The sequence below is a fragment of the Annulohypoxylon truncatum genome (genome assembly GCF_022578515.1).
Source record: "Annulohypoxylon truncatum strain CBS 140777 unplaced genomic scaffold F4807scaffold_14, whole genome shotgun sequence".
Lineage (NCBI taxonomy): Eukaryota > Fungi > Ascomycota > Sordariomycetes > Xylariales > Hypoxylaceae > Annulohypoxylon > Annulohypoxylon truncatum.
This window is the reverse complement of record NW_025953800.1, coordinates 612,719-639,945: the sequence shown is the minus strand read 5'-3', so window position 1 is coordinate 639,945 and position 27,227 is coordinate 612,719. Positions and strand designations below refer to the sequence as shown.

Sequence of the window (27,227 nt, the reverse complement as noted above, 5' to 3'; positions counted from 1 at the left end):
ACGCGCGGGTTCACTGATTAACGCGCGCTATCAGCCGCGGGGCTGGGGACTCGATGTGGGGCAGATGCAAGTCGAAAGTTCATCGGAATATCTTAGATCCGCTTACATAATGATTGCTTGCCCCTCCATCAGCGACCAATAAAGAAGGAGTACTCAACAGACCCCAGTCTAACCCAAGCTGTACTAGCTCATAGAAATTCGTCACTCAACTCAACAGAGCTTCATACTTCATACCTCATTACTTCATACTTCAATTCGACTTCTGTAAAATGTCTACAAATAAAAGGCGGAAGCTCAATACAGCAGAGCCTCAAGAGGGTGCGTTTAAAGTGTACAAAGCCATCATTCCACCGATAATAATGCTTATAGAACACTAGCTGTGAGCGCCTTCGCTCTTCGTAAAAAGCTTCTCAGTCAGCAGACTACGCTCACTCCAGACGAGACAGTGAGGGACGAAGAAGTAGAATCAATTCCATCACCAAAAGTCGCACGGAATAAAAAACTCAAAAGTTCAAAGAAATTGGGAGAGAACTCAAGTGTTCAGACAGCAACAGGTCACGAGAAAGCTTCTAGTACTGATCTGAAGGATCCACTGCCGGACAATCTGTCGATAAAAAACACTACTGTGGCTGATTTTCCAGGCGCTCTGGAAAGAAGCCCCTCGCCTTCTACCACTGATGATGGAGATGAGGTCTCAAACAAGCTAGCCAAGGTCCTGCCTGTCCAGCTCTCCAGCTTCAAGCCATCTAAAAACAACTACCAAATACGAAAGGATGGTAAGATAGTGATGAAGCTATCAGACGGAGAGGTGTGTTTATATTTCCCCCCATTATTGGGTCTCTGGCTGATTAAAGTAGCGTCTAGTAATTCTCGGTAGCTATGGCATACGTGTGACATCTGGCGAGATGACCATTAACGGTGCCACCCTAAGGAGCGCGGACAAGGTATATTGGGTAGATGCACCATATTGTCATGCACTGCCTGTTGTTAGGTGCTCAGAAAGTGCGACCACAGAGTTGCTTCCTCATCCGAATGCTACAGCCCTCAGGAGTCTCGGGAAGCTCTCTCCTTACTTCAGAAAACTTTGGAATGAGTCTGACCCATCGTCTCTGGCTAAGAAAACCACTATATCCGAATCCTCGTTTCAAATAGTAAATTTCCCGTGAAAAATCATATCGTGCCTTTCTGACAGTGTCAATAGCTATACACATCGGCAGACGGTCCAAAGAAGACGTTACTACAAGATCTTGTTTCCCCGCCAGAGTGGAACAGGGAGATCGCCAAATTAGTTAACACATCTAACTCGAGACCATGCTCGATCATGATCACAGGACCCAAGTCTTCCGGAAAATCTACTTTCGGGAAAATTTTAGCGAACCGACTTATTACTGATACATTAAGACGTTCTAAACACCAAGCTCATCGTGGGGTGGCTGTGCTTGACCTTGACCCAGGACAGCCTGAGTATTGTGTTGCTGGCCAAGTCGCTCTAGTGCTCCTAGCCGAGCCTGTCCTTGGCCCCTCATTCTGTCGTCCGTTACCTGGCTCGGAAACCCGAATAATTCGGTCCCATGCTTTAGCCTCCATAACTCCCGCGTCAGATCCTGAGCTATATCTGGAAGCAGCTATAGACCTTGTAACGCATTATCGGAATGTCCTAGGGCGATATCCCCTTGTTATCAACACCCCGGGATGGATACAGGGCACAGGACTAGACTTATTAACTTCTCTAATCACCAATCTACGGCCCAGCGAAGTAATATATATGTCCGAATATGGCCCTGGCGAAGTGGTAGAAGCACTACAGGAATCCTGCAAGGTCTCTGGCTTTTCAACATTACCATCCCATGCCTCCCAGCTTACTTCAAGGACAGCGGCGCATTTCCGTTCCATGCAAACCATGGCATACTTCCATACTGAACCTGGAAATGCGGGTATTGCTGACCATATTCTATGGAATCCAAAGCCGCTAACAACCCTTGCGCCTTGGCAAGTCAACTATAAAAGTTTAAACCGTGGTATATTCGGGATAATATGCTATGATTATCAAGCACCTTTGGATTTACTGGCTGACGCAATTAATGGCACTATTCTAGCAGTTGTCGGTGTCGAGAATGTAAAGGCATTCAGACATACTGCAGAACACGCGAGTTTATCTGACGACACAACTGCTGATATGATGGAAATTGATGGCAACGGTGCGCAGCAGAAGCCGATGTCGTCATTCTCAGACCTATTGAAGAAAATCATCATGACAACGCCAGAGGGCATTCCCTTTATCGACACTGCGGATGGAACTACCCTCGATCCGAGATTTTCGCATTCCCTTGGCCTAGCGCTTGTTCGTGGTATCGACGTTGAAAATGGCATACTTCAACTCCTAACACCAGTATCATCGGAGAGTATAGAAGAGGTTACGTCCAAGGGAGGTGAAATCGTTCTGGTGAGCGGTAAATTCGATACGCCGAGTTGGGCTTATACCGAAGAATTATATTATAAAGCTCATAGAAAGGTGGACGATGCTACCGGTATGGATGGGCCAATGCATACTGCTGAGGATGACGCGGATGACACCTCCGATGCCGAAAACGGTGATTTCGGAGTTACTGATACAACCCCCGTTCCATGGATAGAGATGCTGCATGGAAGCCAAAAACGTGGCGCTGGATCGAAAGTGTGGAGGGTAAGGCGAGACCTGGGTCGCGGCAACGCTACCCACTAAATACCATGTAAGACAGCAAGATCTATCGTTCGATTCGCTCGATTCTCTAGGTTTCCACCGCTTCTGCAGCTACTAGGGTCAATGCAGGAACGGGATGACGGCTGCAGGGACTTAACATTAACTGGGATATAAGGTCGATTCATTTGGTCCCAATGCTACGGTACTTCAGCGTGGTACATACACTATGCTGCACGACGCTCATTTGTTACCGATCAAATGCCCCGGCTTTACACACCTTGCATGGCATGCACGGGGGTGGGCGTAGCAAATGTACTTGCAAAGTCGAATTCCCCAATCCTCTTTTGCATGAACCAATTGTAACTTTTGAAATTCGGATACGGTATATATATAGGTACGATTCAATTTCTACGAAACAAATCTACATCGCGTTTAATCCACTACTCCCGGCGGCAACACAGCAATATAATCCAACGGGGCCGTCTCGCGACCATTCGCCTTAGCATCAACGCGCACCACATCACCCTCCTTAATCTCAATCCCCTTAAACGTAATCCGCGTCGCCGAATGTCCGTCAATACCTCTTGTTAGCGTGAACCCTAGCCTGTCCTCATTATCCCCAATCCACTTCCCAATACTCCTCTCGTTCAAGAACAATTCGTACGACGCTTTTCCCTCGTATAGATCATAGTACGCTACGGCGAGATCATACACTCCCGCCGTGTAATTGAGCGTCGCGCTCGCGCTCGTGGCGCTTGAGTTCCCGACGCTCTGCACGATGCGCAGGCTCGAGGCGACTTCGAACGGGTTGACGGCTGTCACGCGGTAATTCGTCAAAGTCATATTCTCCGCTTCGATCCGGTACGGGTGATTGTTCACCCGGTCGTGGTCGTCGCCGATTTGCGACAGCGAGTTATAGAATTCGTTGATGCTGTCCCGCCATACGATCGCGTGCCCGGCTTGGTAAGTTAGTCGGAAGAGCATCTCGTCGAAGCGCTGCTGGTCAATAAGCCCGCGTAGCTTAGACCATTGCTCCGGGAAGCTGGCTGCTGTTTCGGCGCCGGCGTAGTCTGGGGGTTGTTAGTTGAAAAGTAGGGTAACGGTAGGAGACTACGTACGCGCATCATAAAAATGCTGAATAACCGTCTTCCCGCTCTTGAGAACATGAGTATACGGCACATGATGGAACCACAGGAGCAAGTTATCAGGCGTCGTCTCAATCTCCTCGAACATGGCGGCGACTTCGTCAGGGTATTGGCCCGAATATCCGGTGCCGTTGCTGACAGTGCGATCCATCCCAATGCTAAATGCATCAGCTCGGGTCCATTGCCCCCATGGGTTGTTGTCCATCGACTGCGGGTTTGGTCCATAGTGAGGGCCAGTGATATCCGTCAATGTCTGGATCCCCAGATTGCCGGTATAGTTTTCATAAGCAGGCCACGACTCCATCGACATACGCGTGATAGTTTCACGCACAGTATCGTCCAACCCAAAAGTCAACCGTGTCCAGTCTTCGAGGATCGCCACCTCATTAACCGTCGGATCCCACGCGATTCGTCCATACGCGTACAAATTCGACATGGCAAGGTGCGTGCCGAGCCATGTAGCATTATGACCCACGTTTACGACTCCCGCGTAGCCTGTGAGCCCCGTCTTGTTAAAGCGCTTGCCAGACAGGATATCAGTCCCAATAACGGACTTTTCACCATCGACGCGCAAATCAAAATCCAAGACTGTCTTCCACAGCGGCGGTAGATAAACTAGATGGCACTGTTGACCGAGGTACTCTTGCGTGATCTGCAATTCGATTGCCGTCGCCGTCTGCTTCAGGTGCGCAAACAATGGCGACGCTGGCTCCCGTACCTGGAAATCGATCGGCCCGTACTTGATTTGGACAATCACATTATCATCGAACTTACCGTCGAGACCGCGGAAGAAGTCCACTGCCGCGTTCGCACGGTCGTCCTTCCAGTTCGACTCGTTCAGGTTCTGGTAATCGTACACGAAGGCGCGGAACATGACGACGCCACCGTGCGGCTTTGTGGCACGCGCAAACAGGTTTGCGCCGTCTGAAAGCGTGCGGTTGTACGTTTCCGGCCCCGGCTGCCCCTCGGAGTTTGCCTTGATGAGGAAACCAGCCATGTCCGGGACCTGCACGTATAGCTTATCCGTAATGTTGTTCCACCACGCGATCACAGTGTCGTCGAGCGGGTCGAAGGTGCTCAATCCGCCGAAGGTCTGCGGCGACGCGAAGTTCAGCGAGATCCCGACCTTGACACCCCACGGTCGCATGGCGTCGGCGATGCGAGCTAATCCGGCCATGTTCTCGTCGCTCAGGAGGGTAACGTCCGCGTTGACGTTGTTGACGATTATTCCGTTCACGCGGATCGAGGCTAGCAGGCGCGCGTACTGCGCCACGCGCGTCATGTTCGAGAGGACGGTGTCGTTCGCGAAGAAGATGGATAGGCCGGCGTAGCCGCGCTCGATGGTCCCGTCCATGTTGTCCCACTGATTTATCCATCGGATCGCAGCGCTCGGATTCGTGGCGTAGGCGACCTCGGTGAAATTCGCCTGGGCTAGCATGGACAGGTACTCGAATGCGCCGTATAGTGCGCCGCGTTCGTTCTGGCCTACGATTTCGACTTTGTCGTTCTTGACGCTGAGCCAGAAGCCATCTTCCTCGAGCTCCGGGGTCTCAACTGAGATACCCGACTCGTTGAAGGCCGCGATTGTTCCTACGACCACGGAGCCGCCTTCGCTGATTTCGTGTGATACGTCAATTTTCTTGCCGAGAATTCCATTGATGCCACTTCGTAACTCTTGCCCCGCGCTGTATACGGGACTCGATTCGGTTGTGTTGAGAGCAACTATGGCAGGAGGAACCGTAGCTTGTCTGGCAATTTCATCGGGTAGTCGAGCGTATCGCAACCACGCATTCAATCCATCCTCTGCGGCCGCGAGGCCGAGAGTAGCTAGAAACCAGAATCCACGCATTCTGTCGTTCCCAGCTCAATTGACCACGTTATGTGTACGCGTAGAGATCTGAACCCGGTCACCTAAAGACACTCGGGATCTTCCCGCTTATACGTGATTTTCAACACCAGCTTGATGGAGTGCTGGGCCCCCGTCCGGGGAAGTTCGCCGGCCCACATTCTCCAAGAACCAGGTCAATTAACAGGACGTCGGTGTTTAGGCTAAATGCGGCCGGTATGAATAGCCGGTTGGTGGGCCTTTCCCTGCTGACGACGACGGCATGGTTTGCGGGAGGGTTTTTTTGGTGGTTTGTCGGTCTATCTGCACGCGAGCTGTGGAGTCTCGACCCCAGTTTCTTTCTCCGCAGTCGTGGAAATGACGGCCCTGATGGGATAAATGTTGGGGTAAGATCGCCGAGTTTCAGGGGTCGACGCGTAGATCTGACTATACCTAAAATGTTGTTTCAACTGCGGAGATGGATGGGGATGTTTGGTTGAAACATACCGACTACTATCGTACGGTTCAAGAAGGTTTGGGCTTTCCCTCTGGCTTTATGTCTAAGGAGAGTCAAGAAGTTTTGTTTCTTCGTAGCTCGAAACGACACGAGTCGCTGGGCTTTCTTGCCTACGTTTCGTCAGACATGACTCCGCATTTAGCTAATCTTCAAGCCTAGGCAACATTTCTTGTGGAGCTTATGGACTTCTCCACGGCCGATGTCAGGCATGAGCATGGTACTTGATTGGCGGGACGGCAGAACGATAATGTAACGCGATAATCTACTCCGCAGAGCCTTGGATGGAGAATGCTAACTTCACGAAACATACGGAGCCTCTGCTTCAATCCATGTTGTCGTATTCCTAACATTCTAAGAGTCTAATTTTTATAGCCCCACGTTGTCCCGGTATTGGTCTTGGTATCCAATGTCATCGCCATTCGAGGAAGCACTCGGGACCTTTAACGAGGAGGTCTAATCGATTGGTTTTTTTTAAATATAAGTAAGCAGCCCGACCAGCGAAGCATCTCTTTGGACTTCACCCTTCTATTATCACCCAGGTATCGCCCATCCTCGGATGGATGATATTACATCGAACAATCTGCGACTGTGCAAGACATTGTCCAGGGGTATCGTGGGAAAATAAAGATATACACCACCGATCCATGAACAACTCAACGGGACTGCGCACCCCAAGAAGAGAATCATAACCGTAAACTCTTCGGTCGCGAAATATCTCAACAACGCCCTGCCTCGTTTTTTGTAGCACCCAACAACCAATTGGCATCTTTATGTCATGACAGTCCATTCCAGTCGTCAAATCCTCATGATATCACATAGTTCAAACAAAATAAGACCAATTGGTCCAAGAATGAAATTGAGCGAGAAACTGGAAATGGTAAGAGACTTGAAACAGAAACAAGAAAAATTGGGAAGAATGATTTCATAAGAAGGGTCCGTCTTGAACCGGTCCGTGGACGAAACTTAGGTAATCCGATATAGCCTCGCGCTATCGCCACTCTCACCTATGTCTGATTAGCATTTGCGAGGGCCTAGAGTATCTCAGATCGAGAGGAAGTTTGCAAGGCAGGATACAACCTACTCTTTCTCTATTTCAGGCGCAGTTCTCTCGACGTCGACGAGCCTGGTCCTTGTCTGGGCGACGCCGCATCGGAGTCGCCGAAGTGAGTTCCGACGCACCGAACGTCAACACTAGTCCTGGCGTAGGTAGCAGCGCCTGATGCCGACGCTTCTCCTTTCGGGCTGCTAGTTGTTTGCCGCTCAACAAGGGTATTGTCGATTGAGCCAACAACCCCTGAATTGGCCCTTTCCCGTGAAACCCCAAGGTGTTCTGGCGGAGCTGAGAACAAGTGGGCGTTCGCAGGAGCTGTGGTATCTTGGCAGTACTGATGGACTCGTGTGCTAGTATATGACGGGTCGGGTGCTCGTTGAGAGTCAGACCTAGACTGGCGTTAGCAACACACCTGGTAAAAAGATCTCACGAGGGAAGGTCGGCCGGAACTGAAGTAAATCTATGGATATTGGACTTACCCAACGGAGCCCTGGACCGCTTGGTCCGAATGAGTTAGCGCCATGTCTGGATGGCTATACTACTAATTTAGATGGAATAGGAGCTGAGTTAAAGGGGACCAAGTGGAGAGAGAGAGAACTTAAGGTGAAATGAGAGAAGGGGCGAAAAGAAAGGGATTAGGATGCAAATGACCCGGTATGGTTTATAACCCAGATTATAAGGGGGCGTGGTCAACGTTATGAGCAGGAATTCATTTCAGAGTGCGGAAATGTGAGAAAGCCTGACAAGAAAAGAAGAATCAACATGGCAAGATGGGCTGGAAACATCTGGGCTTTTAAACGGGATATCATAACGAAGTAGGCGCCCTGAAAGTATCGTTAGAAAAATCCTCGATATCCAGCAGGTATGGAAAATAGGCGAAATGCTTATGTTAAAGGCATAAGTACCTACCTACCTTAATAAGCAAACAAGAACATTTGGGCCAAATGCACGCCATCAGGATCCTGTCGTCCAGTGGGTGGATCCAATAGGTTTCAGGCAACCCCATGTTCAGGCTCGCGATTAGTACCTGATAGTACCTAGATGACATGTCCTTGCCCACATTGACTTTCAGTGTTCTCGGCAGGACAATTCACATTGTCCAACCAGTTATTTACCTTTAGGAAGAGGAAGAAAAAGGAAAGGGAAAAAAAAGCGGTCCGCAAGAAAGAGGATCCCTGCTGTCGTGATATCGCCTTTTCAAACTTGCGACCAATCTCCGTTAATTCCACCACACCCAAAGTTTCCCTTTCAAACTGGACCTGCAGCTGCAGCTGCACCTGCACATCACTACACCACGGAAAAGATTAGAAGGGGATAAGATGTTGTATTGTTGAAGAAGATTTAGAGCTTGGATCTCAGTGCGGAGATCTTAACTACAAGCACAGTGCTTGTCGCACCTTCCTATCAAGTACACTCCGTCTATCACCACCGCTACTCGGCAGCTTGGCATCCGGCTATTCGCCGATGTGACTTGCGCGGTTCTAGGGCGCGGGCGCGGTCACCACTAGGCGCTGAAGCACCTAGGTGAGCAATTGGGCATTGCCGAAGTACATAGATACCTGACCACTCGCTTCCAAGTTTCTAATATTCGCATACCTACATTTGACATCTTGTTATAGCTGCTATATAAAACTTAAATATGATACATTAGGTACTTAGTATAGAGGTAGGTAAGGACAGTCATTATGATTCGACGGTAGAACCAGCCGGGGTTATTGTTTGTGTTCTAGTAGTAAATAAAAGTTAACGGGTCGTTAGCACCTGGCGGCCATATGCTGGAATTAAGGCTATCGTTACCATTTGAGGGAACGGGGTTTAAAGATCATAGCTGAATCTGAATGCAGGTTATTTCATTGTAGGTACTTAAAAGGTTCTTCTCCGAAGCTACATATTTCACCGACCCATCAACTTATCCTTCCCCGGCCGGTGAGATCGCAAAGTGGGGTAAGTAAAGCAACTAAAAACTCGGAACGGGACGTTTATAAGCTACCCCGGTAACTAAACCTTAAGCTTAAACTTCCGCGTCATCCATTACCAGGGTTGGATACTTAGGTACATGTAGATTTACGTAAGTACCTTACTAGGTATGTATCAAACCCCACTACTCCACTTAAGCAGATGTGGTTCAATCTTTCGGGTATGTGCAATTTTTTTTCTTTAACTCTACGTGCAAGAAATATTATATAAACTATTCTCACTTAATACACATCCATGAGACCTAATTTGACCGACATTGCTTGAAAAGAGGATACTAAACGACGCGAGACTATATCTTCGTGTTAACTGGAAGCCGCGAGTTTGCTGGGAACCCGAAAAGAAAAGAAAAAACCTGGGAGTGTTACATTGAGGCTCTGCTGACATCCACATCATACAAGCAGAAGTTATATGTATTATGCGGTCGCTCGACAGAAATTCGTGGTCGTATCTTAAACATACCTACCTACTTATATAATAGATTATACGGAGAAGGTGCTTGGTAAGCGAATTGTGATAGCTTTTAACTACCTAGTACTCCAGGTTTAAATATATCACATATTTCACTAAGTCGGTATAGATTTCGGTGATACTACTAGGTCCCGAATTACTTGACAACCTTAATGTGTATGCCTTGCAGATATTTATGGCGCTTTCATATGCCACGGCCCCGGCCGACGGACAGGTCAAAGATCGGCAACAAAATTACCTTTGCCGGGTCTGGTCAAGTAAAGTACTATAGAATCGCTTCAAAATATGCATCATACGCCATAAGCTGACATGTGTATATATCTACATGATTTCACATTATGAGAGCTTGGAACTGGCCAGCTATTTACATCTGTAAGGACCAATTACCTGCTGATGAAAGTAACTTTTGAAGCTACGTAAATACGTATCGTGCAAGGCGATTTAATAGCCGGGATATGCAGCTAGAATCCGGAAGCAACGGCAGGAGAGAAGGGGCGGGCAAAGTACAACTGCCCAGTCTTCTGCAGTTTGCATCGCAGAAGCCGAAATATGACCCTGCATGAGGTATTATTGTACTTGGGGTACCTAGATCGTGATGTGTAAATCGAGCTAGCTAACCCGATTGGTTCGAAGTGAGTATTAATATTAGGGGGCAGATCAACTCCATAGAACTTGCTCAAGCCCTTGTAAATATTGGGTGTATCAAATTCTAGAAGCCAACCCTGGTGCTTGACATTAATCAGTGTAGACTCAATTCTTTCTAGCGTCGCGAGTACTTACCAATGTAACTTAAGCGTTCCAACTTTACCTTAGCCGAGGTACCTACATAAGGTCTCTATGTAGTCGGGCATCACGACAAAGTGACCAGCCCCACCTCTCCCGCAACTTTGAGGCCTAGGAAACCCCAGAGCCCTTCCTATCTAACCTTTCAACGATGGCATTTTACAAATTTAATCTAAGAAAGTCACCTTGCGATTATCAGACTACATCAACATCAGTACACAGTATAGAACATGAATCTATCGTCGACCCCCTCCTCCGACCTACATATGTCTCGTTACCAAGAATGCTTACCTACGTATAATGTCGCTCAGCAAATTCTATTTCTATTATATAAGTTGACCTCCGTTTACATTGACCAAAAGAATAGCTGCTTCCTTACTTCCTCTTCGGAAATGTGTGAGGTTTCTTTGGAGCAAATTTCGACAAGACGACGCTTAATGCTGGTCGTAGTGAGGCATGATGGTCCTGTGCCATCAGCCGAATTTTAGTTGCAACATTCTCACATTAAAAAGAATGCATAGTCAGGCTTCTATCTCTTTAACTCGCAGCTATCCCCAGCCACGGGATAGGAGGGAAAGTAGAATCTCAAAAGACTTGCCGGTTTATACCAAAATATCAGGTATAAACAAGACATGATTTTACATCCATTTTGGCTCGCGCCAGTTATGCCAGCAGTGCTTCGATCTACAAATGGTACTCTCGGTCGATTAGAGCCCATTTCTTGTGGGCGCCTAGGCGTATTCTTCCTTCCAATCCCTAGCTAGGGACAACTGCCAGTTAGAAGTGATAGACGATATGCTCGGTGTAATCGATGGCCCTTAGATTATGGAAAGCCAAGACAGCGTTTTTCAGCACAAAGCCTATTCGAAAGTCTTTGCAGCCATCGTAGCAATTACTAGGCCGGTTCCACCACCTTCGTTTCATCGGACAACCCGATTTTGAATCATTGGATCAACTATTAAGCATGTCAGATATAACCCTAAGTTCCTGTATATTGGACAGCTTTCCAGGGCTTTGTAGGGAGGTTCCTGCAGTATAACTACTTCCAAACGTAACATACATATCACGCAATCGACTTACGTATTGGATGTGTGCCTGGCTTCATCTAGGCACATGATGTCGTCTCGAATTGTTTGTCACAGACAATCTCTTAGATTAGGTACGTCGGGATGCAAGTCCCGATAGCCCAACTAATACTACCTTGATAACCAGCCTTGTTTAAGTAGTGTCTGTACAACCTCGTTGAAGGCGAAAGAGCAAGTGGATTGTCTAGCTTTCAGCGATATAGTACGTGCGTAGGTAGCTTCAACGGTATTGCAAGAATTCAACTAGGCCGGATAGATTTCCCCACGATTATTAGTTGCAACTGCATAGCGCCGGTTTCCGGCCTCGTCCACCATGAAATATCACTGGAACTCATATTAATGGATCCCAGTATGGTAAAATTTTCCTAACCTCTCATACCTGAGATGTGGTAAGTTAAAGCGATTACACCGCCGGTCACATCGGCTTCTAGTTAGTAATTCTCGCCACACAAGACAAACTGCATTTCTAAGCCCGTGGCAAGTGATCAAATGGGTTCGACATGTCAAAACTTCTTTATACGCGACGTACCAAGCCTTGGGCTGCGCAAGCACTGCCAACGGAAGTTATCTGTATAAAAAGTACCTAAAGACGGGGTCTAGTGTCACAAGGTAGATCACTTAGGTTTGGCTTGGGATATTATATTCATTTGATAATAAACGGTTTTGGTCCCGAGGTCCCTGAAGAAGAAAGAAGAAGAGATCATCCTTTGAAGGATAGATGTGTCAGGTAGATATAGCCCAAAGTGGACCCTGAAGGGTCCACGTGACCTCGGTCCAACAATAATCCGTGTAACATCTAGGCAAGTAAATTTGTTTCGCCTATTCGTTAAGAGCAAATTTCTTTGGAAGCTAACCTAGGATTGTTTTTCCACGACAAAACGAGCATTGCTCAAGTTGGCAATATAGAGCCTTGCGTGGCGAAAGTTCGTTCTCTAGGAGCACTAAGCTCCCGCGTTTATTTCAAAGCAAGTCTGGCTTGCCCCCATCTCTAGATTATCTTGCCCCAACGTTGCCGGATAGTGACCAAGTATCCAATATTCTAAGTCAGCATAGTAAGGTAGGGTTTAGACCCTGTATTACCATCTGTCGGATGTATCGTTTATTTTATCGCTTCTACTGAACGATTAGCTACCAGTAGTGAGTACCTTCTACCGAGATGATGTAACTAATATATGATGAATTTTAATATATCCTACCTAGTTAGTGGGAAGTTGAAGGATGAAATATGACGACCTCTTGTCTGTTGTTTCTTTTTTCTGCGCAGGATTAAGATTTTCAAACAAATAAACGATTTATTACTGTAAATACCATCTACCAGGTATATATAAGAAAAGCATCCTGCCGGTTAGATCGAGAGGCTTATAGATCTAGCGCAAAGACGCGGAGCAAACTGAACGTAATTAAAACCATGTGCCTTTCATGTCATTAGCTTATTAGGACCCTTAGCAGAATGAATCGTGTTTGATCTACTAGTAGTAGTTCTACTTCTAATCCTCTGGAGCCAGCTAGAGAGATAATATTATCTTGCCATCATACCTGATTTATGAATAACGGGAATTTGGAAATAGAACAGGTGCGATATTCAATTCGAGAAGGAATATAAAACATCCGACCGTAGTACTGTGGACCCGAGGGAAGGTTCACGCCAAAACCTAAAATATGCTGTGGCTGGGCTGACTGGGGTACTAAAATTGATTGGTGGGATTATGTAAAATCTCTCAAGGAGCTCGTGGAGACGTGATACGATAATCCGTACCTAGGTAGGCCGCCACACACAAAGAGCCGCAACCTTATTCTGTACCCAACTCCAAAGGGGCGACAGCTCTTTTCTTTCATAATCAACCTCCATCATTGGATCATCTCCTTCTGTACTCTCCATGCAGACATCATCAATATTCCCATTCCACTCATTGATATCCATCATACAATATTCTTATTGATCCTTGAAATTAGTCTCGTGCTGCTGCGGGGTCGCACTGCCGAGACTGATAAGAGAACAACGTGTCCACTTCAACCTGATGGCATCAAGCTATATGAAGCCAGCCCGGCATTCCCAAGACATCTCAAACACTGCTTTATCTAGTCATTCACCTTTCCAAAGTCTGGAGATTCCTTCCGGCTGGTTGACGAGGAATGAATCCACACCTTTAGCACCCTGGGTGCTTAATGTGCAATATTAGGACTCGCAGCCTGTAAGGTGGTGATGAATCTGACGACCTTTTCCATAACATAACAAAGGAAGAGACAACGTATCAAAAGCTGACAATGATCCAGCATGATGATATGAAAACAAACATCCAAAGAAAAGTCCAAAAGATCCCAACAGCGCCCTGCATCGCTTTCCAGCCTTTTTGGTATCTCTCGATCAAATATGACGCTCATACCACCTTTCTCAATCATCATAACACAGTAACAGTATCTCGTCCATATCATATCGGCCGACAAAAAAAGCGCAAATAAGCAGATACAAACAGAAAAACAAAAGGAATCGAAGGAAGAATCGCCCAAATAAGGAAAAGGAGAAGAAAATAAAATGAAAAGACTTGAAACCGAAGCTCATGGCATCAATCCGATGTGCCATGAGAGAGGCTCACTATGAGCTGACTGCGATCTCATCCATGTCTTGGCATGGGCAAGCTTGGCGTAACCCTGGGATATTCTGCCCCATTTCACCACCTTCCTTACTAAGTAATTAGCTGTTGAGTCAAGCAAAAAGCAAACAAACTTCGAGTTCCAACATAGTGGACCAAAGTGGTAAGGTAGATTAACGAAATGCGATAGCTTACCTTTTCGGGCTGCATAGAACCCTCCATACTAAAATCCTCCGCGCCCTCACTGTCGCCCCGCTGTCGCCGACGACCCTCCCGATGACGACTGAGCCCTGTCGAAGCGACCTCCAATACCTCTAAGCATTTCCTCGATCGAGCTCCGCTCATCACTTGAGTCATTATGGCCGGAACCTGATCCAGTTGTCGTGGATGCTACTGCGTCGCCGAAGAGATTGTCGATAGAGTGAAGTAGCTCTGTGTGGTCTCTTCGGGATGGTACACCAGGTTGCGAAAATGGTAGCAACGCCATGGTGACGCGGACTGGTGCAGCTGTATCATGAGTCCAGCGAGTGACTCGGTTGCTGGCATACTTAGCGGGTTCTACTAGTGCTTGGTTGGACCCGGTCCTGAATGATGTCAGATCGATGGCGGCGACGAGACGGCAACAACCCCGCGATCGAAAGAGAGCACAATTGCGAATGCAATACCACACTTACCCGACAGAGCCCTGAGCCGCTTCGTCAGATCGAGCTGGCGCCATGTTTGAATAGCCAGGCACACTAGTGTCAGAAGACGAGCGAAGCTAGTACAGGGAATGGTATGAGTCGCGACTTTGAATCTAGGTATACTGATCAAGAGGAGGATACCGCTAGTATATGGGCAACTAAATATAGTATATATATAATTGCAGGTGTGGAAGGGTGTAGCTTGTGCTGAGAATGGGATTTGGGTCTGGTTACTTGAAATGTCTTTTAGCAAGAGCGCGACGGTAAGAAGAGCTGGGAAGAAGGTAATTGAAGTGAGAAAACAAGTATGGAGGATTAGCTTTATAAAAGGTAATATAATAGACTAGGTAGTGTGGGTGCAATAAGAATTCAGCTTGTCTACCTGCAAGAATCCAAGAATTTGTGCGTTGCGAAGTTGCGAGTACTTTTCTGAGGTAGCTCGGTCTGCGAATGCGAGTGCCTGAACCTCCGAAAGGTGCTTGGGAGCGTAGGCGTATGGTCAGCGATCATAGTGGGCTGTTTCCCTACCTGTTATCGATAAGGGCGGGGTGCTCCAGTTCTAGGTTCCATGCCTATGGCGACCAAGGTGGACCTATAAGAACAAGAAATTGTTGCAAGGATATTCTACATAGGCCGTCTGGCTCAAGACAAGACTTTAGGAATACCGATTGTTCATTGCCGACTTACAATCACGGCGCCCAACTCGCTTCAACCGAACTGAAAAGCGACCACCTAACGCGATATCTATAAATTTCTTGCAAGCCGGTCTCACTTGATTATTTTATCGTCCTGTTCATGACAAAAAGCGAGGCACCCCGAGGTTATGTTTTAGAGACATTGCTCTATTGTTACACACCTCTCGTGCTCACAATGGCGCAGGTTAGTGAGTAGGCGACATGCGCGTGGTTCGCACGCTGCGTCAAACACGGGTGCCGTGTATAGGTAGGTAGGTTAAAGAATCTGCAGTGGCATGATGGTGGAAAATACGTACTAAATCAAAACGTGGGGGATTAAGCTGGTGGAACCTACTACTGCGTTATACATACCTAGGTAGGTAGTATATGTAGGTACATAGCCTAGTGTCACACTAGTATTAATCCGTTAGTGCATGCTTAAGCTCACTTCCAATTAAGCTTGTTTAACTGGCTTTCTGATTACGTGATACGCGACTTCTAGATGTTGAAATTGGGCGGTTGACTACTGTTTATGCACGTAACGCCAATGACGCAAATCGAAAGTACTAACCGTCAAAGTCATAAATGTAAAAATCACAAAGCTCATCAACTGCAAATCATAAGTGGGGTTACGGGGTCGAAGCATTTCTATTCCTGCGGCCCAGCCTTACGGAACATGTGTAGATGAATGACTATGTACGTGACTTTCCACCATACAATACCAATTCGGGATTCATTATCACTTAAAAGGGTGTCATGTAGCGAATATAAATATTTGTTACTTTTCACCGGTTCCCAATTCCTGCTCGAAGCCTCATCTAAGTGCACAATATGAACTCATCGGATAAATAATAAAAATAGCCTTGGTACCTAGTAGTATAATAAAACAAAAAGTAATTATACCCGTAATTACATTGTGTGTGGGCGTGGGTATTACATAAGAAAGAAGAGATCCCAAATTTCCGAAATTCCGAAATTCCGAATATGTTTAACGCATATATAAAGTAGTAGGTAGGCTTAGAGAATAGTTCGTTTTTTAACAGGTGGGAGCTGCGAGACCCACGAATAGCAATCAGTGATGAGTGACTAATCTTACACGATCCATGCAAATATCCATAACAGAGCCTCATAAACTCTGAAGGTACTCCGTACGACGTACCTACCTTAGGAAAGGATGACGTTCAACCACCGCTCAGCCACCTAAAAAGCCCAACTCTGCGAGCACATTAGATGAATATACTAACTCCCGGTAGACACCTGATATCTGACGATAGAATCATTATAAGCCGCTCCAAATTTTGCGTAAGCTAATGTTCTATTATTGACAACGGACTTTCGGCGTTTATGATATGTATGCCTTCAAATGTGAACCAACCTCGAAGCAATTAGTCCGACAAAAAGTACATATTCACTAAGCAAGGTTTATGCGCTAAGTGGAGCAAGAGTACGTACTACCCCAGTTTGTAATCAACACCGGGAAGCTGCGGGGTGTTGTACTACGTCCCGAGGTAGTGTCTATTCCGGATGACTAATCGTCCTAAAGGATGACCGTTATTATCTTATTGACGATTTCTTACATAGAGATAAACAACAGTAAGCTATGCCGGGTACCTGATGTTATGTAATATTCCAACTCCAGGTTGGTTATTGATAATTAAATATAGCAATATAATCCATTGCAACAACTCTAGGCCCAATTGCTTGTTGTAAACTGGGTCAGCGTGATACATCATGAATACTCTCAAAGCCGGCCTGCCTAGAGGCATGTTCGGCAGAGAACCAATGCGGATTCCTTGTCCTGGACCGTCTATCCGTAATCGATGCCATACAACATGCGCGAGGTCAATGGCAACCCAATCCCGGCCATCAATGGCCATCCTAGATGATTACCTAGACATCGCCAAGCCGCACTTCAGTCACATACCCGCGTCCCAACTATCCATCACCGCCTTCCACGACAGCCTGCCGGCCTTCAACCACCCAAACACCAGCCCCGCCGACAAGCAAGCCATCATCGACCGCCTGAAGCCCTTCACCATCATCTCATGCATGCGCGAGCGCACGCCCTTCCCGGCCGCCCTACTGCGCGCCCTGCCTAACCTGAAGCTCCTACTCGCGACGGGCACGCAGTTCGAAACGTTCGACCTGGCAACGGCCTCGGACCTCGGGATCCGCGTCGCGGCGGCGCCCGGGAGGGGGCGCACGGATGGCTTCAAGCCGTCGTCGTCGTCGTCGTTCTCGCGCCCGAAGTTGGATATCAAGAGAGGCGGCAGCCACCCGACGACGCAGCACGCGTGGGCCCTAATCCTAGCGCTCGCGCGCAACGTCGCCGCCGACGACGCGGCGATGAAGGGGGACCCGGGGGCGTGGCAGTCGCGGCTCGCGCTCGGGCTGACGGGCGCGACGCTCGGCGTCGTCGGGCTCGGCCGCCTCGGCGCCGCCGTCGCGCGCGTCGCGTGTCTCGCCTGGGGCATGCGGGTCCTGTGCTGGAGCGAGAACCTCACGCAGGACAGGGCCGACCGGAAGGCGGTGGAAGTCGGGTTACCTGCTTACGGCGGCGGCGGCGGCGGCGGGTACGCGGCGGAGGAGCAGCCGGAAAAGCGGCCGACTTTTGAGGTCGTGGGTAAGGAGGAGTTGTTCGCCGAGGCGGACGTGGTGAGTTTGCATTACGTGCTTAGCGAGCGGTCGCGCGGGATCGTGGGGGAGGCGGAGTTGACGCGGATGAAGAGCTCGGCGATGCTGGTTAATACTTCGAGGGGCCCGTTGGTCGACGACGGGGCGCTGTACGATGCGCTGGAGAATGGGAGGATAGGGGGCGCGGCGTTGGATGTTTTCGATGTCGAGCCCTTGCCGGCTGGGAGTCCGTGGCGCTCGACGAAATGGGGTACGCAGGGGAGGAGTAATCTGATTATTACGCCTCATATGGGGTATGTCGAAGATGGCATCATGCATACATGGTACGAGGAGACGGCTGAGAATCTGGAGCGGTGGCTTCGAGGCGATGATCTACTTCACGTTCTCAATTAGATACATAGATTTGTTCGTCACTACACGTATCTAGACTTGCGGTCGTATATATTGGCTGCCTGTAGTGTCAATTGTAGGGCAAGCCATTGTAACATATAAATATGAAGATAGTGACTACTATCCTTAGGCGATGGGTAGTAACAGAAATTAGATTCATCGGATCTATGAGAATTCCGCATTGGCCTAATCACTCTTTCTTTTACTAAGGACTCACAGCGACAATGCAATTCCCGATTTACTCTTGGAATATACCTAGGAATACCAATTTTGTGACGGTCCTGTACTTTTTGGCTTAAATTATTGCTTGTAAGAGGTGGTTTTTCGTACTCCCTATAGTTACATGTGTATACAAATCTCAACGAATGATATTAGAAAATATGATGTAAGATCAATTGCTAGGTAGTAGATCGTCTAGACTTATTTGACGATATCCGAGCTTCTATCCCATTTATAGAAGGGGCTCTGAAGGGAGCCTTGACTCACCTCTACTTTCTCTTTAGGTATCCATATACGAATTCTTGTTCCATTATGAATGTAGTGCATCGGCATCTCGGCTACTATTATCACAAGTAAAATGAGTCTTTCATCGCGATCGTATTGTGTATGAACGGTTGTGGATCACCAAATCACTCGAAATTCTCACCATAATCTCGCAAAATTATGCTAGTAAGATGTTGACAATATCATCAAATAATAGATCTCCCTGTGCAATTATGGAAGAAATTATCTATATGTAGTTGTTATCCATTCCTCCCAATCTCTCTACAACCTTCTCTCAAGCACCTCGAATAGAGAACCTCAAACCATCGTTCTCTTAAACAGTTATACCGACCTACCCAGCTGATATTAGCATCAAAATAACCAGAGGCTTCACCATGTCTGATCATCGCCGTCATCGACATCGGGATGGGGATCGACAGACCTCTACCCAAGGCGCAGCCACTACCCCCAGCTCCTCGAGTTCTCATCGTGGTGTTCCCGCACAAGGACAGACAGTGATCAATCTTCGATGGAAACTTGCGTGCATTCTTAGCGAAGACAGAACAGGACCAGATCGCCGACATGGTCGCCGCATGTCGAGGCGTCGGCGTAGAAGCTGCTTCGCTCCGACACGATAAACTGATATATTCCCTCAGAATGCTGATCGACCGGTGCCATCTCTTCCTGTCTATCCCAACACGAGATAAGCTGCAATACCTACAGCATCTAAGACAGTCTTGCCAAAACATGCTCGACCCTGATGGTAGCTATCGAAGAGCGGCACGCATCCTACCTGGCGTCGAAAATTTCGTGCGCAGTATTCGGACGGGCCAGTACAATGAGAGACGCGATGGCAACTGGTTCACCTGGTGGAGACGGACCCTCGCTGCCATGGCGCGGCAGAATTACCTTACTACGAGTGATCTACTGCGGTACGATCAGAATTTGATACGCCACTTAGTAGAGTACGAGATTGTCGATAACAACAACAGAGCCGACACCGAGTCTAACCAACTTCCGCCTATATCGCCATCTCGTCAAACGACTGGGGGTCCTCTTCCATCTGTTAATGAGATATTAAGACAGAGTATGAGTGGACGCCACAGCAACCCAAGCTGGGGCAGCTCAAGCTCCAGCAACGCGGGGAGTAGCAGCCAAAGATATAGCAGCCGAGGTCATAGCAACGACGGTCACCGCAGGCGCTGATTCTTAATTCTCTGCTTGGATGACCTTACGAAATACTTGGGGGTTTGGATTCGGTATGGCGTTTTGACTTTGGATATTGCTAGGACTGGACGGGCTTATTGATGAGGATTAAGGAGCACTGGATTTCCTACTATTTTTCGGGTAGGGCTTTGGAGTGGTTGGCCACACATTAGCAACAGATATTTTTATGTAGTAACAAGCTCTGGCTATTAATAAATTTTATCGAAAAGATATAACGTACTTGTAATCTCGCGAGCGCCTAAATGATTTTATTTACCTAGCAGCATAAAGGAAGGTTGATGTTGGTGTTTTCAAGGCAAATCTATACCAATTCCTAAACCTCCCATACTTGAACGACTCATCCATAAGCAAGATGAGCACATTATTAGCAAGGTATGGTAATGGCTGGTGAATTAGAGAAGTTCATTGAAAATAATAATAAAAAAGGAGTGATTCAATATGACAGCATATAGTTTCATGGCTAGGTACATAAATAGGCAATCTTTTTTTTATTTGCGACTTGTGTCAAGTGCTCACACCATAAAAGCACGCTATTTGGATAACAGAGCAAGTAAAAAAATCGCAAAAGCGCCCTCAATCTTAGTAATTAATTTGTCTAGACAATATTCATGCCACCTTTGGATTTCTCTTAGAATTAGAGAATATAATTATATTTTTTTCCCTATGTAGATTTATCTAGTAATCAAGGACCCTTAGCCGGTACCTAAACCCTCTTCTGCATTTGAGCAGACTCAAGCCCCTAATTGTCAGCTTCTAACTAATGAAGTATCGAGGTTAAAGTACTTATGGCAGTATTTGTGCTTCTATCTCACGGGGCCTTAATTTATCTAGAAGCATCCGGTCCTCGTCTAGAATTCTTTGTATTTTGTTACAGTCAACTCGTAAAAGGCCATATCTCCTCGAGGAATACCACCAAACGAACCAGTTCTTTCCAGTATTCGCAGAAGACTGGTCTTCAGAGGTAACATGGTCGAAAATATGTACTCCTGGGAGAAAATACGCTAGGTACAAACCGTCATGCTTTCCAATGTTATTGCGCCATTCGATGAGTTGGGTCAGGTATTGGCTCTGTCTAGCTAATGACATGCGCTTGAAGAGCTTGTACCGCTTGAGGATCCACCACATTTGGACTTCAAGAGTATCGCGGGTGAAAACGTAGTCGAAGACCTGACTTAGTTCAATAAATGCTTCCATCTTACCCTCCATGTTTAGTTTCTCGATCCGTCTGATTTCAGTGCACATAAAGTAGGCGCATGTTCTGGCTTGGTCCTCAGTTAGCAAAGCTTCGCTTTTCATTTTAATGATCGAGGTTATTCTTTGGATAAGTTTATGATGTCGATTGTTAATTCGTTCAAGAAACGAATGGCTTCTCGCCTCCAACACACGGGTGGGATCACTCATGATGTATAGGTAGGTAGGTATGTATTTTTTTTCTAGATGGATGGATCTACGGAAGGTCCTGAACGTTACCAATCTTTGCTTGCTCGTAACTTACCTAGTGATGTATCATGAATCTCTAAGCACCAAGTAAAGCAGTATTTCACGCTTAGTACCCACCTGATAACCTACCTAGCCAAAGGGAGCCCAACTCTCTTTTCCTGACTGACTTGAGGTAATTTTTATTAGATTCAACCCTTCCCACCTATTCAGGTGGGTGATTATTTTAAATAATAAAACCAGAAAGCCTTTGATGAAGTTGTACGAAGTCAACAAAGAAAGTGTTCAAATTGATGGGAGACAATATCATACCTCCATGTTTAAATAGATCGATAAGATGCATAACACCTTAATGTTAGTCAATCAAGTTTCTTGCCAAGCAAGTTAAAAAGAAACAGTCCAGAACAATAGGTTCTTTCTTTATTATCCTAACACACCCTCTTTGTCCGGCGTGCAACAACCTTTTTTGAACAAAATACAACCCCCTATTTCTCCACCAAAACTCACCCACGTCAATACGCCTTCAGAGATTCAAATAATGGGGAAAAAAAGAACACCTTTGATTGAATAATAATATTATAATATTATAGGTATTAAGCGGATATATAAATTTTTTTAAATGCCGATTCTATAATGGTGCGTGACAAGATGGAGGAATGCATTGTCTCGCGCACCATCGTTTCTAGGAGTGGAGACAGAATTCAGGGGATGCGAATCACTTCATACTCTTGCATGCGTATAACATGGAAGTATAATTTTATATCAAAGCTAAATCCGAAAGACTGACTGTAAGCCGCTTTTAAAATTTAACTGCATAATGAAAATCTTACGATTTTTCCGCGCTTGTGAAGGTCCTGCGAAATAGGCGAGTTTTGGTGAGAAAATAGGGGGCCTTCACACAAGACTGTCATGTACCTAGTAGATAAATGTCTTGCTTGTGCCACGTAAATCCCTGCAAATCCTTAAGTTCATAATATGCCAATAAACTGAACTAATCGATGTGCTGCTTACTTTCTCGAGGAAGGCGTTTGACGACCCTGTGAAATTTGCCCAAGGTGATATCCATCAGATTGTAGAATAGTTTAACCACGAACTGTCCCGGTCTTCGGCCGGCTTTTCGGCTGTATCGTCGTAAAACCCCTTATATCATTAGTTAAGCAGTTGTGAATTCAACCCTTTTATTAAAGGTACCTCTATTATATTTACATGTAAATGCTACTATACAAGATGCCACTGCCAATTGTTTCCTTATCCGTGTATCATGAGCTCGCCAACTCCAGTGGATGATCCTCATCGTCCTGCCGCCAAATATACATCTTAATATGCACCTAATGCGTCCTTTTCCGAACCCAACATCACATACTCAAAGGTGCGTGATCCACCCTCAGTCCCAGTAGCTAAATGTAATATGGCCCACTCCTACTCCTTATCACCCCCTCCAAATTTCTGCCTCTTAGTCAAGATCTCAACACACAACTTTGACGGCCTCTTGCGACCCCTCTCGCCATCTGAGAACTCGGCCCCCACGCTCGTCGCCGGAGTATTCGAGGAGCAGTTATCCGGCGTGGACCTGACGAACAGCTCTTCCGACGGCGCCGTCGACTCATCCGACTCGTCCAGGCCATTTCCCACATCCGTCATTTCTACATCATCTCCATCTTCCTGCTTAATAACCGTTTCTTTCTCCCTCCTCTCTCCACCACCGCCACCACCACCCCTTTCCACGCCCCTCTCCACACTGCCCCCCTTAACCCCCATCCCCTTAAACCTCGCGAGTCCCCACTGCGGCACATTCGCCTCATCAAACAAAGTCCCGAACCAGGCCTCCCTGACCGCGAGCCCGAGGGCCACGGAAACCTGTCTGGCGACGCTGTTCCCGACGATGCGCCACTGGTTCGCCGGCGACGCGACCAGCACCTCGTCGTCGCGGACCCCCTGCGCGCGGCGGATCTCCAGCACCGTGAGCGGCCGGTGCTGGTACCAGTGGTTCGAGCAGCCGATGCGCGCGTCCGTGGGCCCGCACTTGGTCGCGATCGTGCTGAACAGCTTGTTCGGGTGTATGCGGCCCCACCCCTTGGCCCCCTTCCGCGTGCGCTCCTGGCCGTCCGGCGGGTACATGGCGCGCTCGATGGGCGTCATGACCCGCGGCATGCCGGGCCGCCCGTGCCACGCCTTCGCGAAGTTCATCTCCCACGGCTGCGTCGGGATGGTAAACAGCTGCTTGCGGATAGGCGGCGTCACGCCGGCGGACAAGCGGTGGTCCGGGAAGCCCGGGCAATAGTCCGGCTTCCCGTCTTGAATGTCGGGGAGGTCGCCGATGGCGTCGCGGATGCTGACGTATTTGAACGGAGTTGAGATGAGGATCCGACGGTCGAAGGGGCGGCCGCAGGACATTTCGCCGAGCTTTTTGAGTCTTGTGCCGGGTGGGTGGGAGTGCGACGGGTTGGGCACTTTCGGCATGCGGAGGCCGGGGGCGCTGAAGCATAGGAAAACTCGGCTGCGGGATTGCGGCGCGCCGAAGGACCAGGCATCTAGGAACATGACTTGTACTTGGTAACCGAGGCCGACGAGAGCGCAGCAAACCTGGGAGAAGACGCACACGTCACGTAGTTTTGCCGAGTTCACCATTTGAGGCACATTCTCGAGTATTCCGTAGTAGGGGCGGTATAAGTCGACGTAGGCCGCGAAAGACGCGACGAGAGATTGGTTCTTCCGTTGATCATCTGTGGTTCTGTCAGGGGTGAGAAGAGAAAACCCAGGGCACGGGGACCCTGCGGATATGAAGTGAACATCACCAGGTCGGGGGATCTTATCGCCCTCGCCCAGCAATGCCCGAAGTAAGAGGTCATCGACCGAGCCAAGAAATGGGGTGCAGACACCCGGCTCGCTGTTCGCCATATAAGTGTGAATAGCCTCTCTCCAAATATCATTAGCCCAACGCATTTCGATGGCGCCACCGTCTTCGAGTCCGCGTCCAAAATTTCCGCCACCGCAGAATAAATCAAGCCCTTGCAACTTTTGTCCATGATGTATATTAAGAGGGTCAAAGCCTTGTCGCAGTTGGCGTACCAGGGCCATGTCGAGAGGAATATAGGCCATATTACCCACTTCCGTCTCGATCTCTTGATGTGTCATGAAGAACAAATCACCGGTTCCACCATGATTATAGGGGCTCGGTACTTCCTCCTCGAGATAAAATGCCCTGACCAAACAATGGCGAAAGATCCTACGAATAGAAATCTCAACAAGTTGATTCGTATAAACGACTTCATTCGGAGGCGACTTGGGAGAATTTTTATCGACGTCTCTCCTCCGCGTGAGTTTTCGTAGCTTAACATAATTCTTCTTTCTCTCGGTAAAGAATCCTTCTATGATGAAAACCTCTAGTTGAAGGGATTTGGGGTCGGTCTCGACAAGAACAACATCGCCAACTTTGTAGGATGTCTTCACATGAAATTTGTCCTCCGTACATGTCAAGTGTTCTTTCTTCAGGGTGGTCCATCGACAATCATCGGAAAGGTAAGTCTGACGAACGAAGAACTCGGCAGACGTAGAGGGATTTCCGAACCATTCAACACTATGCGTCGCAATAATTTCGTCAGCTTTAACTTTTGCTGTATTATGATGACAAGTACAGTTGTTCGATAAGAAGATCTCGTTGTTGTAGGGATACTTCATAATGCCGCAAGGAGTATCAATTGGTTGATACAGCCAGATGACGTCGAATGAACACCTCCCCTTTGGAGACTTATGGATCTTCTGCACGAGACCGAACCATAAGTGCTCTCCTTGGTAGTGTTTCGACTTCTGTTGTTTCCATTCCGTGTCTGTTCCTTCGTCATCCGGGTGTGTTGAGATCACATCTCCCACTTCGATCGAAGCAATGAATGCTGTGCGGTTCTGGTTGACTCGTTTGATTGCAGGCGGACTTCTTTGCTCTATGGGCAGATTTCTCTGTGTGAAACCATTCAGTTTCTTTTGGATATCGGCAGACGGCTTTACTCGTTTGAGGACGTTCCCAAACACCATGTGGGAGAACAAATCGTATATATACGGAGTTACGATAGTTGGCGGTACCTGGCCACCTTTTTGACGCTTCCCTTTCCTAAGGCCTGCTACCTCACTATCCTCGTCCAACAATGTTTGACCAAATGATAGATTAGGCTTGTAATGATTGAATGTCTTAGTTTCCCCCCAAAATTCATGCCAAGTAACAATTACTGGATCTAATCCATGGGCTTCTTTCCAGATGAAATTAATGTTCGCAAGAATGGCGCCTCTGAAATCGCTCCCTCGGTTTGCAGAGTACCAACGCCGAAAGGTAGCTGATTCGGTATGTTTTTGTTCCAGCCAAATATTGAACCGCGACTTGAAATCATATAGAACGGCTCGCTGGCGTTGGCTCATCAAGTAGTCGCAATAGTCAAGTACGTGCTTGGCTAGGTCCGCAATCCAAAGAAAAGGCTCATAATATCTTAAGTACTCGGCCGAGGGGTTCTTGAGTTTATAATAGACTTCTTCGTCCCGTCTCTCATTTAAGTCCGACCGTACCCAGATTTGGTCGCCGACGGTGTGTTCTTCGCTACCGTAATTTCCAATAGGAAGCTGCCGAAAATGAACCTTCCTAAGGTAGAACTTCTTCTCGCCGTGGCGGATTACGCCATCAAAGTAAAAATGTTCCGAGGCTGACCGGGTTGCGAGTTGCTGTAAGGGTCGAAACTCATGGGGATAAAGAGGACCATTTGAATATATAGAAAACTCTTCCAGGTCAAATTCAATATGCCCATCTTCTTGAAAGGGTTGTTGTGTCTTTGTGGCATCGAGAAGCTCAGCCAAAGCATGCCGTTCTCGAACTTCAGCAGCAGGTGGAATAAAACCTTCAAAAATTGACTTTGGATGAACAAGGGTTGATCGAGGAATCTCCACTGCTATCGGTCTCTCCCTAGGCGCACCAGTATTATGGATGTCAGGGACTGTGTCTAGACCTTCAAAAGGATTTACATTCGAGTCGTCGAAATTCGTCACCAATTTCGCGTCATTGTGGGCAAGTTGAAATGGAGCGCTCGTGTTGCAGTTTTCCGATTTTCCATTATCATCCTGGCCGTCCTTCTCAACACTAGAGATAAGCTGGTCATATACATATGAAAAATCTGACTCTAGCGGTGGCTCATCGCTACTTGAATCAGACGCGGTAGTTAACTCAGGGGTTGCATTATCAGAGATCGGGAGACGCTGCCAGCCGGAAATATTGGCATGGGCCATATTTGTATTTTTTATATCGCTCTAACATAAACTAGAACCATATGAGAGTTTAGTGAAGCTCTACACGGGAAAAATGTCTTCCATCGTTAGCTAGCTTACCAAACCTTCCGAGTGATAATCGGTTGCTCGAAAAAACCCAATATAACCCATCTAAGATAGCAATACGGTGCGAGGATATTTCAACGATTACATTAGAAAACAGGAATCTAGATGTAAGAATATATCATAAGAGAAGGCGACTTCTATGCGATTATATAGCAGTGAGATAATAAGATGATAATAAGACAACTCGAACCCCAAAATTCATCATTCATA

At 47.4% G+C, this 27,227-nt stretch overlaps 8 protein-coding genes across 8 annotated transcripts; 3 read left to right on the top strand and 5 right to left on the bottom strand.

Moving 5' to 3' along the window:
* The first annotated feature begins 198 nt into the window (after nt 1–198).
* F4807DRAFT_424345 (uncharacterized protein) lies at nt 199–3,069 on the top strand. The gene is made up of 4 exons (XM_047997868.1): nt 199–318; nt 378–808; nt 858–1,151; nt 1,202–3,069. The coding sequence occupies exons 1-4, from the start codon at nt 270–272 to the stop codon at nt 2,720–2,722; spliced, it is 2,295 nt and encodes a 764-aa protein (XP_047854756.1). The 5' UTR covers nt 199–269; the 3' UTR covers nt 2,723–3,069.
* On the bottom strand, nt 2,918–5,868 carry F4807DRAFT_73645 (glycoside hydrolase family 67 protein). The gene is made up of 2 exons (XM_048003417.1): nt 3,799–5,868; nt 2,918–3,750 (listed from the first exon to the last, which is right to left on the bottom strand). The coding sequence occupies exons 1-2, from the start codon at nt 5,672–5,674 to the stop codon at nt 3,113–3,115; spliced, it is 2,514 nt and encodes an 837-aa protein (XP_047854755.1). The 5' UTR covers nt 5,675–5,868; the 3' UTR covers nt 2,918–3,112.
* Nucleotides 5,869–7,079: 1,211 nt separating this feature from the next.
* Nucleotides 7,080–7,827, bottom strand: F4807DRAFT_73708 (uncharacterized protein). Its single transcript, XM_048003418.1, has 3 exons — nt 7,698–7,827; nt 7,249–7,607; nt 7,080–7,198 (listed from the first exon to the last, which is right to left on the bottom strand). The coding sequence occupies exons 1-2, from the start codon at nt 7,739–7,741 to the stop codon at nt 7,256–7,258; spliced, it is 396 nt and encodes a 131-aa protein (XP_047854754.1). The 5' UTR covers nt 7,742–7,827; the 3' UTR covers nt 7,080–7,198; nt 7,249–7,255.
* A 6,336-nt stretch (nt 7,828–14,163) lies between these two features.
* Nucleotides 14,164–15,047, bottom strand: F4807DRAFT_73545 (uncharacterized protein). The gene is made up of 2 exons (XM_048003416.1): nt 14,797–15,047; nt 14,164–14,706 (listed from the first exon to the last, which is right to left on the bottom strand). Exons 1-2 carry the CDS (start codon nt 14,838–14,840, stop codon nt 14,364–14,366), a joined length of 387 nt encoding a protein of 128 aa, XP_047854753.1. The 5' UTR covers nt 14,841–15,047; the 3' UTR covers nt 14,164–14,363.
* Nucleotides 15,048–17,348: 2,301 nt separating this feature from the next.
* Nucleotides 17,349–18,506, top strand: F4807DRAFT_460063 (glycerate dehydrogenase; the record flags this gene model as incomplete). Its single annotated transcript, XM_048001466.1, has 1 exon — nt 17,349–18,506. One exon carries the CDS (start codon nt 17,349–17,351, stop codon nt 18,504–18,506), a length of 1,158 nt encoding a protein of 385 aa, XP_047854752.1.
* An 875-nt stretch (nt 18,507–19,381) lies between these two features.
* Nucleotides 19,382–20,192, top strand: F4807DRAFT_460062 (uncharacterized protein; the record flags this gene model as incomplete). The annotated part of the gene is made up of 2 exons (XM_048001465.1): nt 19,382–19,501; nt 19,554–20,192. 2 exons carry the CDS (start codon nt 19,382–19,384, stop codon nt 20,190–20,192), a joined length of 759 nt encoding a protein of 252 aa, XP_047854751.1.
* Nucleotides 20,193–20,996: 804 nt separating this feature from the next.
* Nucleotides 20,997–21,419, bottom strand: F4807DRAFT_460061 (uncharacterized protein; the record flags this gene model as incomplete). Its single annotated transcript, XM_048001464.1, has 1 exon — nt 20,997–21,419. One exon carries the CDS (start codon nt 21,417–21,419, stop codon nt 20,997–20,999), a length of 423 nt encoding a protein of 140 aa, XP_047854750.1.
* A 1,650-nt stretch (nt 21,420–23,069) lies between these two features.
* F4807DRAFT_451512 (S-adenosyl-L-methionine-dependent methyltransferase) lies at nt 23,070–26,912 on the bottom strand (the record flags this gene model as incomplete). The annotated part of the gene is made up of 3 exons (XM_048000244.1): nt 23,070–23,388; nt 23,419–25,252; nt 25,286–26,912. The coding sequence occupies 3 exons, from the start codon at nt 26,910–26,912 to the stop codon at nt 23,070–23,072; spliced, it is 3,780 nt and encodes a 1,259-aa protein (XP_047854749.1).
* Nucleotides 26,913–27,227: the final 315 nt, after the last annotated feature.